This window comes from Notamacropus eugenii, chromosome 6, assembly GCF_028372415.1.
Source record: "Notamacropus eugenii isolate mMacEug1 chromosome 6, mMacEug1.pri_v2, whole genome shotgun sequence".
Classification (NCBI taxonomy): domain Eukaryota; kingdom Metazoa; phylum Chordata; class Mammalia; order Diprotodontia; family Macropodidae; genus Notamacropus; species Notamacropus eugenii.
Window position 1 is genome coordinate 192,515,973 of NC_092877.1, and position 12,137 is coordinate 192,528,109.

Genomic DNA, 12,137 nt, shown 5'->3' on the forward strand with positions numbered 1-12,137 from the left:
TAAGTAGAGAACAGTGGATTTCATTTACAGGTTGAATAAAATTGAGATCTAATTTTAGTCTGTGAAATTTATTTATGTGATCCAAAATAACTAAATTCTAAATGGTGTGTTAGTATTGAGGCTAAACCAGACCATACTGAGCCATTGTATTTACACAGCAATGTGTTCAGTCAAACATTTCTTAAGCATCCTCTTTATGCCGGGGCCATCAACTTGTTAAATCCATCTCAATTCACCTCTTTGCTCCTTCAACCCTTTCATAACCTCCAGTTTTATTTTATGAGGCTTATCATTGTAATATCTAGGGTATGATCACATAAGTAATACAAAATTGAAGTATTTTATTTTTTTCTGAATAGTATTGCTGTAAGTAGAATATAAGGATATTATATTGGCTAGATACTCTCTTTTCATGAGTCTATGAAGAATTACTGAGATGCAAGCTCATAAACATATTATATATTACTTCTGTTAGAAGAGACAACAATTGAAGAAAAGATACATAAAGTTCACATATTTTGTAAATTACTGTAAAATTATTTTCTCAAAAAGAAACCTAAATATTTCCTTGGGCCTCTCTCAATGTACATATATATATATGCATGTATGTATGTATGTATGTGTCTGTGTGTGTGTAATGCATGTAGTGTTTAAGAAGTTTCCAAAGGTGTAAATTAGAAATAAATAAAATCTCAATCTTTTCAGATGGAACTGTGCAATGATCATTCAAAATGAGTCATGTTATTTAAATATGAATTATTCACCACAATAAAACCCTGAAGAAATCTTCACTTGAAAAGTTTTCCTAGGGAAAACACTCACTTTACTTTTTCATGTGTGAGTTATTTTAAATGATATTTTTATAGATTTTTTTTTAGAACATGTCTTTGTATATTTTTAATGATGAGTTAGGAGAGATTAATTATTGTCTCAATTATGTGTGAATTATAATTACAACCAGCTCTCTTTTATGATTGTTAATAGGGTTAAGCATTGTATGAGAGAATACAAAAGGTGTTTTGGGGGCGAGGGGTCCATTATATTGTTCTCTTCTGTTATTTCCTTTCTTTGGGTCTGAATTTTCCTATCTGCTAAATGAACAAGTTGAACTAAATAAGAACTTGCAAGTCCTGAACTTGTTTGATAACTTTGAATAAAATGCTTCATTTGTAATTTTACGTATTTTACTTTCAACATTATTTTTTTTCTGAGAAAGACTCCACAGCCTTCATCAGAATGCTAAAGGGACACATGAAGGAAAGAAAAGTATTTAATGCCTGTTATGTGCCTGACATTGTGCTAAGTGCTTTACAGATATTATCTCACTTGATTCCTACCACAAACCTGGGAGGTAGGTGCCATTATTTCCATTTTAGTGTTGAGGCATCTTCAGGACAGTCTTGATTTCACATCTCCCTGACTTAAGACCCAGCAGCATAATGTGCCTCCTGGTTGCCTCTAATAGAAAAAATAAAAGGTTAAGAACCCTTGAACCAAATGATCTCTAAGGTCTCTTCCAGCTCTTAAATTCCTTTCATCCTATAAGCTCTATTGATAGTGGATCTCCCCTGTTGGCAACTCTCTGATCAGTACATAGTAGCTGTATGGATGGTCTCTTTCTCCTGGCTGACTGGTGAAAAAGAAACTATCCCCACAGGTACACACCATTAGAGCCTTGTGCCTGGCTGGCACTGAGAGCCATGGTCTAACTGGATTAAATCTGTGACAGTGGGAATAGGGACAAGGAAGGACTCTGTTTCCCCTCTGTCCCACAGTACCTGGGTCTATCTATGTACTGTATGTGTTCTGCTTATTTCTTTATTTTAAACCATGCCTGTAGGTTTACCTTCTTACTTCTAAAGTTTATTTCAGAACCCATTTGAAAATCTACTTTGGCCATATGAGTCAGAGTGAGGATCACCCCATGGTGGTCAGAATATAAAAGCCCTTGACAGATTTAGTATGCAGGAAAAGGAGGCTACATTATAATGAGATATTTAGTTAACTCTGATTTTCATGGGAATCTCATACTTCTACTCAGCTTTCCAAGTCCATTAACCTTCTCAACACCTTATCACCTTCCCTCCACATACAGTCTATAGACCATGGTCTAATATAGTGGAAGAAAAGATTTGTGGCATCATCAGTTGATTTCAGTCCTATAACACTGTTTATGAGCTATGAAATCCCAGACAGAAGTAAAAAATAAGAGAGAATTCAATCTGGTGACTGCAGCATTTTGAATTGCTCTTGGATTATTACTTTATGTTCTGAAAATTGGCAGTCAGATTAATTCAGGTGTTTATAGGTACAGTTTATATCCCAGGGACATATTTAGTGCTGTGTGCTAGAGAAAAAAAAAAAAAGTATGAGGCAAAAAAAAAAAAAAAAAAACCCAACCCATCCTTCTAGGAATATACATTCCAATATTGGGAAAATGTGTAAATAAATACGTACAAAAAAGTTACAGATTAGATGGAAGTTAATCGTTGAGGGGAATTTTACCTCTGGCATCTGGGGGGGCAGGGACTAGGAAAGACAAGGTGATATTTGAAGCTGAATTTTGAAGGATTCTAGGGGAATTAAGAGATAAATTTATTTTCAGTAATGAAATGAATTTAATAAATGAAATAAATTTCATTTATTTTTTTTTTAGTAATTGCACACTTTGATGTATGTATGATTGGATGAGTGTATTCCCTACACTCGTGCGATTTTTTTTTTAAAATTTTTGTCTATTTATCCTTATAGTTTCTCAAAAAATGATCTAATCAAGGTATCTTTGAAGTTCCTCTTGTTCATTTACCAGGTCAATGGTAGCAGTGTACCCATGAGCTATCTTATCTACTGCTTCTCCTCTCTCTTACTTCTCTTAATGCTACTAATTCATTGAGAATTTCAATAATATCTATTTCAATCATTCCTCCTTTGGAAATCATTGTTTATACTATGCTGTAGCCTGCTTATGCTAACCATGTGTTTTTCCTTTGTCCATTATGTTACTTGTAGTTTGAATTTTTCTGAAATGAGAGTGTTCTTGATTCATAGCAGTGTTAGGGGACTAATGAGGTAGACTTCATGACAGCAAAGAGTTTGAAATCATTAGAAGTATTGTACAGATTATAGGGTAGCTAGATAGTGTAGTGGAGGGAGTGCCAGGCCTGGAGTCTAGAAGACAACTCCTCTTGAGTTCAAATCCAGCCTCAGACACTTAGTAGCCATTCGACTCCGAACAAATCACTTACCCTTGCTTGCCTCAGTTTCCTCATCTTTAAAATGATCTGGAAAAGGAAATGGGAGAACCATTCCAGTATCTAGGCTAAGAAAACCCCAAAAGGAGTCATGAGTAGTAAGACATGACTGAAAAAGACTGAACAACAGTAACAAAAATTGTATGGTTTCCCAAAAGCAAGCCAATCCTGATATCCTAGTATTTAGTTCTGGGACCAGCTATGGACTTATCCATCACCTGGATGATTTTGTAGTCTTTTAGGACTTGAATAGAGGATTTGGCCGACCTTATCAATGGTTACTTTATTTTCTACAACAGTTATTCCCATTCTGCGGTTGAGGACGCTGAGGAAAACAGAAGTTAAGTGATTTTCTCAAAGTCATGGAGTAAGGAAGTCTCTTAAGCAGGATTTGAACTCTGCCTCAAAACTTATTGCCTTAATAACAATAATGCAGATATTATCCCATTTAAATCATCACATCTTACTATAGTCCCTGTCATGCACTAGGTGCTTCATAAATGCCTGTTTACTTCCTTCTAATATTCTTCTGATCCATACTTTTGTCAATTCCAATCTTTCTACATCAACAAATACATTCAGCATTATTGTACCTTGTAATGAAAATTGCCCGTGAAAGCTTTCATGTTTCCTTGGTTTTTGTCTCTTTGAAAAATGCAAATCAAAATGACCCTGAGGTTTTATCTCCCATCCATGACAAAGATAATGCAAGATGGAAATTGTAAGTGTTAAGATTGTGGAAAGGCAGGCACCTTAAGATACTGTTGACTGAGTTGTGAATTGCCATAACCAATTTGGAAAACAGTTCGGAATGCAAATGAAGTGGTAGAAATATTGATGCCCATTTAATGAGATTCTACTGTCAGATTTCTACTCCAAGGAGAAAGTCCTTAAGACAAAGAAAAGCTCCATATTCACCAAAATATTTATAGTAACATTTTTTTGTGGTAGTGAGAAACTAGAAACAAAGTAATCACTTAGTTGGGGAATGGTAAAAACATTGGCATATGAATGTAACGCAATATTTCTGAAATACAAGAAATGACAAATACCATGGCTAGAGACAATCATGCAAAGACCTTCATAAACTGATGCAGAGGAAAATAAGCAGAACCAAGAAAATAATATATGCAATGACTAAACAGTATAAATAAAAATAATAACCAAAAAGTGACCAAAGACAAATTTTGCATAATTATAAAGGAAATCCCCCAAAGAAGAGGTATGACAGGAAACCTGCCATCACTTCTTTGCAGAGGTAAGGGATCAACAGAGTGTAATGTTGTACATAAGGTCGGATTTAAAAAAAAAAATGCTTGACTTCATTGAATTTGTTTTCTTACTTTTTTTAAAAAAATTCTTTATTACAAGGGAAAGGTTTTCTGCAAGGACTTAGAAGAGGAGAAAGAATAGGGAAAACCTAGGTAATGTGAAAAGAAAAGATTAATAAATCATTTTTTTTTTAAAGAAAGGACAATATGGGTAAGAAAAACTCGTGTTATCATAAAATGTTGTAGAATATGTTGTGATAAAGCTTTCAGCTACAAGAAACCTTAGACATTATCTGACCCAGCCTCTCCATTTTATAAGTAAGGAAACTACTAAAAGAATAAGAAGAATAAATAACTTACCTGTGGTCACATACATAGTAAATAGTGGAGCTGGGATTTGAATTCAGGTCTTGTTTAATAGTAAAACAACTCTTTGCACCACATCATACTGAAAAAGAAAGAGTCATGTGGGTATTTGCTCATGCCTTTGTTAACTCATCTGTAATGTATATATTTTAAAAAAATGATAGTGTAAGTAATTATGCCTTATCTTCTGACAGGCATTTATATAAAGAGGTTTTGTTTTGTTTTTTTTTAAGAAGCAACAAGAAGCAAAACAGGTATCATGTTGGTTTTCCTGTTGGATGGAACAGACTAAAAGACACAGTTTATGACTGGACCCAACAAATAATGCATTCTGCTCACAAAAGAGGCATGATCTCCTTAAAATAACTACTTATGATTTAAAATAAAAAATTTCATGTGACAGTGGGATGTCATTCTGTTATAACCAGTCACATTCTTCCAAGCAGAACTCTATTCCTGGTGGAATTCATACTGTCCTTGTTTCTTAAAACCAGTCATCAGTTAGACATTATCAGAAGCCGGTTTCTGAAGTTTAAATAGACCTGAACTAAAGTGGTAGCTGTGTGAGCAGAACTTCTGTAAAAGAAATTAGGAATGACTATATCAAAACTTAAAACTCTCAATAGAGAATTGAAAAACTAATTAGCAAATCTGAAAAAAAATGAATCCATAATAAAGAGCCTTTCTAATGGAGTGAAAGGAGTGATCAGAGTTGGAACATAAAAATTCTGAAAAGGAGGAAAATCTGGCAGAAGAGAAACGAAAGGGCACCCGCATCAAAAGATCACATGATTTTTCCATGAACCCAAGTGACTAAACTTGAAGACAGGATACATGGAGGTAGCTTTAAGGATCATAGGTCTCCTGAAAAGTACAATGAATAAAAAAATTATATATTGCCATGTAGAATAAAGTAAAACTTTCCAGTATTTATGAATATAGACAGATTTCTCTAGAAAAATTCTAGTACTTTAAACTCTAAGGCATATAGAAGCTAAATTCTGTAAATCCAAAGACAAACAATAAATTTTGCAAGGATCCAGGGGAAAGACCCTTACATAGAAAGGAAAGTAATTCAAATAAAGTAATAAAAGAAGACTTTTATGGAGGTACTAGAAATTGCAGAAGGGAATGGGATATATATTCTGAAAAGCAATGTTTAGGCTGCAACCCAAAATGACATAACCTGCAAATCTGTGCCAAATCATCAATTATCAGGGATGGATATTTAACAAAAGAAACACATTTCAGGCATTTCTGAAAAAAAAAAAAAGAAAGAAATGAAAGAAGAAAAAGATGTGAGCAGAATATCCATCTGGCAAACACCATAAGAAATGTAAATAAGTACAGCTCCCAAGGAGAATTTAAGTAATGATATCAATTATCTCATCTTTAAAAGTTACTTTTAAAAAAAGAAGAGATGAAAAGCAATCCTTGAGGGGAAAAAAGAAAGCAAAATATTATAAAAGGCTTTTGAAAACAATGTAAAAAGAGAAAGGTATAAGCAGAACTTAAAGAAATAAAAGTGATGGTTGAGTATCAGAAATCAAACATTAGGGACAAAATCCTCTCACTTTTCCCTCACAAATGAATCAGTGTATTTCATGTGACAGAATAACAGAAGGGTGCATAAATGATGAGAAGGGAGGTGGGAGACTGAGGGAACAGATGATGCACCACTTCCAAGTCCATGGGTGAATAGCAAAGAGCTGGTAATTCCTATAGTTTTTTGTTTTGTTTTGTTTTTTTAACCAAAGGGAGAACTGCAGGATAATAGGAGAGGGATTGAATCTGGGAGACTGAATGGGCAAGTGTCACTCCAAAAGAGGTAATGGGAGCCCTGATGAAAAGGGCTCCCTTGGGGAAATAGGTATGTGCCTTTCATGAAAGATGTGGAACTCAAAATGGGTTTAATCTAGGTTTGCTTGGTTCGTTAGAAGTTTACCTTCTCTGAGGAATTGTGCCACTGTGGGTGCAACATTCTAGCACAGGAGAAGGGATTATGGATATCCTCAGGATGGTGATAAAGCTAGGGGAATCCAGAGATTAGAGAACATGACTTTTGGGAAGGAAAATTAACAACAAATCAATTGAAACTGAATGCTGTGAAATTATAAAAAAGATATCTCCTTATTATGAGGGGGGCTATGAGTGGAATTTTAAAATAGATTGTCAGACTTTGCGTTTGATGTGTTGGTTACTTTTATTGAACTTTTTTTTAATTTTAAAATTATATGTTATAAACTACACAACACTAGGAAGTACTTTGGTAAATGTTGGTGATAGGAAAATAAAAGCTATCCATAAAAATTTATTTTTAAAGAGACTAAAGCTTAGAGATGAATTGCATTGGTGAAGGGAGTTTCTGTCCTGCATTTCCTATATTGATGAAACCAGATAAACACGGAGACATACACACAAAAACATATAGCTTATTTCTGTCTCATCACTAAATATTCTTTTAGCAAATTTGTCTTAGAGATCCAGCAGAATGGAAAATATAAGTTCTTTGAGGCCAGGAGCTAATCTCTATACCTCTAGTATATCTAATACAATGTCATGAGTATTTAGGTATTTACTAAATATTTGCTGAATTGAATCAAATTGATCAAATGAAGAGTTGTATAATGAATGGCAATTCGTTTTAAAACAAAACAAAATATAAAGATCTGACTCACGTTACATCTCCAGATGAATCTTCTGTGGCAAAATGCAGTTCTGGAAATATCATTGCTAATGTTTGTGTAGTACTGTGTAATATATACAATAGTTATGACTTTCTCTATTGAATGTGACCTTTTCTGCTGTAGCTGAAAATACCATGCTTTGTTGTTTGAGAAAATAATAATACAATCATAGAAGATGTCAAACTTAATAGATAATTTGTTTCATTGTTTTTCTTTCACTATCAATTCCTCAATTCAGTAGCATCTAGTGTTGAGAAAAATGATAACCTTTCTTGGGACCATAAGGCTTCTTTCTCATCATTATTTCCATTTTGTCCATGCTTATGATTCTTCTCTTTGACTAATATAATTGACCATGTAGAATTCCAGTACAAGCTTGAGAATGTCATCTCTTTCTTTCCTTTACCTTGTAATATCAATGGCCTTCATATTTGCTGTAGATTAATTATAAATGATTGATGAAAGGGCAGCACTTATGTAAGCAACAAGAAATATGTTACTGATGACATTTGAGTACACTCTGTGGTGTACTCCTATTTCATATTGATTGTTGCTTATTTGGAGCCTATGGCAATGATTCTCTGTTACAGCTGCATATTGATCCATCTGGTCTGTATCGTGTTAATAAATATGTTTATAGTTTGTATAATCTTATGGAGTCACTATTGGCTACAGTGCTTACTAATTTCAATCTAATACTATCACGTTGGGCAAAAAAAACTTGTTATTCACTTATGTAAAAAAATTAATTATAAAGATGTAATTTTTTATTAATCCCAGAAATTGTTGAGCATTATTGCAAATTACCCAATATCTGTTTTCATCTTCCTGTTTTCCTTTAATATTTTGCCTGATGTGACTAGGAGCTTTAACCTACTATTTAAAAATTACAGTGTCAAACGTAAGTTCTTGGTGTCAGGTAATAAGGCAGTGAAATTATATAACACAACTATAACATCAAAACAAATGTTGGGTAATATGGGAAATGAAATAAATACATACAAATAAAGATCTAATAAGCACAAGTTGGTATGGAGGGAAAGAACATATCTGTTGTAGGAGGCAAACACAATGGTTCACTATTACCACCTTGAATGACTTGGAGCTATACTGGCCTATGATGATTGTGACATTCAGTAAAATCTGGACTTGCCAAGAAACTTTTGCCAACTTCCCCTAACCCTTCATGTACACTGGCAGGTAAACAATCTTTTTGTTTATTTGTCATAACTTGCCCATAAAAAGTATAAAACAAAATTCATTTCTTTAGATGCACTGACTGACATGGTAAAACTCTGTATTTTCACATCAAAAGGGGATTCAAAAGAATTAACTTCAGTGTACTAATGTGATAGAATTGGTCTATCACTATCACATGGTTTGATTAATTTGGACTGATTTATTGAAAACTTTTTGCTTTAAAAAATACTCTTCTCCATGAATTCATCTTACTACAAAAGGTGTGAGCAAAGTTCTTTTAACTCTTCTTTAGTGATCCTCAAGGCTCCCTGACTAAATGGGTCCCCAGATAAAGACTTGATTCTGCTAAGGAGTACTTTTGCTTCAGAGATAGTGGGATATCTTATACTGGATAGACAGTTACGAAGGTGACTCTTGCCAGTTTGATGATTTTGGACAAGTTACCCAACCATTGCCTCAGCTTCTAAGACTAGAAATTACACTTTCCACACCAGCAGCTTCTTAGATCAATGAAATCAAAGATCTGAATAAAAAGAGATGCATTCCAAAAAATCAAAAACAAAATCTATGGTTGATTTCAAAGAAGCAAATAGAAATATTCTTCTTAATTTTGTTTGTTTTCTTTTAGTTAATCTCCTGGATTCCAAAGCAATTCAAGGGGAGTTAGGCTGGATCTCATACCCAGCACATGGGGTAAGTTCAGTAGATATTTGTGTATGTGAACACACACACACGCATACACACAAAATGCATTTTTTGTCATATTATATGCTTTTTATTTTGCTTCTTCAGAAAACTGCAGTGGTAAATAGGGTGTTCTAAAAAGGGAAGCTTTTGTAAATTTGAGATAAAAAGGTACTTTGCTTGAACTTCTGAGTATGGCAATATTCAGTGTTTCAAGAGTGAAAAGACATTGAGACTATATTTCTTTCCAGTGGGGCTCCTAGACTGATATTTTAACTGATTTTAACCCTGTGAAGTTTACACTGGTTTGACTGAACAGATAATATCTGCTGATTATTTTGTCATTGTATTGTCATATTTTAAATTTTTGAGTTGTGATCTAGTTATATCTACTATTTGAACATTTGAAGTGATGTAGGATACTGTGTATCCAAGTTGTTAAGCAGTTACACTACAGAGATTTTTGAATCTGCTTTTTTTTTGAGAACCCTCCAATTGGTAGTTCATTGACGAGTATTTCGAGAATGACCATGGAGACACCTTGGCGTATCTGGAGGAGAAGTATACGTTCTCAAACGCTGAGCAGTGGAAAGTGGGGCATTTTATTTAGGAAAAAAAAAAAACAACTTGTGGGTTCTCACTTCAAATCTTAAGCTTCTCTAAAAAGTTCACAGTGATTTTACAAGCCAGAGACAGATTAACAAAGTGTGTGGCCTTTGGGGATTCTTGTTGTTTTATGGTGAGCCCTTTGATCGTGCCTTTTTTCCCCTGTATCATTTCCTAGGAAAGGGAGGGAGGGAGGGGGAATACATTTGAAAGCTACTGGTTTCTGTAAATTATAAGGAGAAAGCTGAAACAGATTTTTTCCCTTCATATCCAGTTGGAAATGTAGACAAGGTAGAGCTCTATTGTGTCTGTGTGTGCGTGCATGTGTGTGTGTATGTATGTATGTACGTATATGTACATATGTACATACATATATATGTATGTATAAATGTGTGTATATATAAAAGTGTGTATATATACATATATACACACACATACACATACACAGAGAAAGAGAGAAAACACAGTTTTAAAAGTCTTTTTCTATGATAATTCTTTTTTCAAACAAACTAAAGCCTCCTGCAATTAGTCTGTCTTTTGCTTTCTTGGTCCTATAGATAACAGCATTTAAGTTATTACCAGCTCCTTTTTCTGAAAATGATGTTTTATATTAAAGATACTTTATGTATTTGTCATCTTTGTATCTGTTTCTCTTTCTAGCACACCTTGATACTGACAAAATGCCAAATCTCCAACTTTTTCCTGCAGGCTGTCACATAATCTGTGTTTCTTTAATTGGTCTGGAATGGAGGGCATCCAAGACTGGCTTCCCCTTAGGTTTAGGTGGTTAGGATAAAAGGAAAGGAAAGTGATTGTGATGAGTGAAGTTAGAACAAGTTTGCACAAGGAAACTCATTTTGAAAAATTAGGGTCCTCATAGTCAATTTTAACTCCAGTTTTTAACCCTTTGGGAAAGTATCAGATTGTATTCAATATATTATTCAGGAATACAAACTAGGAGCTTGGTGGCAGAAAAAGAATGCAGTGATAGTATAATTAATTTAATGTGAATATCAGGTTGTACAAACAGTGCTTTATTAGAGGTTCAGAAAAGTTGTCACACATTAAATATCAGAGGACAGATTTAAGCTCAAGTCTTCGAACTCCAAGTTCATCACTCTCTGCATTAAGTCACATTGCCCCTCTGTTTAAATGTTTATATCAAGATTAAAGTCTCTATTTCAATTTTTAGAGTTGTCAGGAGAATATGGATTTGTGGGTTGGGCGTGGCCAGAAAAGATGTTTGCATCTAGGTTTTAATAGTATTAAAAACTAATAAAAAAAAAAAGTTGGCATTCTCCTTTAGCTGAAAATGTTTAATGTAGGAAACTCTCAAAGGTAAGGACCTTAGATAATCACCCTATCCCCACCTTGTTCTCTCTTCCTGGACCTTCACCCATTTTCTAATCTGCTCACTTTCAAAAATCTTAGGAGAATTTATTCAATGAGCAGTTCTCAGTTTCAAATTCTGCTTCCTTTTTGCCTCAGAAAGCCTCTTTATGTTTCATTGGCAGACCCTCTTGTCTACAGCTTTGCTTCATTGATCTTGCGGCAGCTGTGATTCCCTTGCCTCTGATGCCTAAAAGTACAAGAGGAGAAACAGCTGGCATAGCTAGTATGCAATCGTAGAAACTTTCAGAGGGAAAAAACAAACAAACCTCCCAAACTGGTCATGATACCCTATACCCTAATTTTAGGGGTGTGTATAAAAGCAAAAAAGTACAAAAACATTTTATAGTTTTTGGTGAATACGGTTACCTTAAAACAAAGTTAAATGTTCAAGATTCATGATGTCAGCCTAGAATTTTCATGAGGAAAGAGAGCGGGGTGGGGAATAGGTGGTCTTGAGGTCGCATGTGGGCTTCTACATCATTAGGTGCAATCTTTTGATTGAGTGCGAGTTTTACATAACAGATGCTTTTATTCAGGGGATTTGTTCTGTGAAGTTTGGATTCAGTCAAAGGATTGCACTTGAGGACTTAGAAGTCCACATGGTTCCCCACCCCTGAAACAGATGATGCTGTTAATTTAAAATGCAATACTATATCACTAAGAAAGAAGTGAGTGGAATC

The 12,137-nt window shown here is 34.3% G+C and overlaps 1 protein-coding gene across 4 annotated transcripts in view; it reads left to right on the forward strand.

Moving 5' to 3' along the window:
• Window positions 1–12,137, forward strand: part of EPHA3 (EPH receptor A3) — a 419,590-nt gene that overhangs the window by 15,185 nt on the left and 392,268 nt on the right. For all 4 annotated transcript variants that reach the window (XM_072621658.1, XM_072621661.1, XM_072621659.1 and 1 more), the window contains exon 2: window positions 9,404–9,468. In XM_072621658.1, coding sequence (XP_072477759.1) covers window positions 9,404–9,468 — 65 coding nt within the window. The remainder of the gene's footprint in view (window positions 1–9,403; window positions 9,469–12,137) is intronic.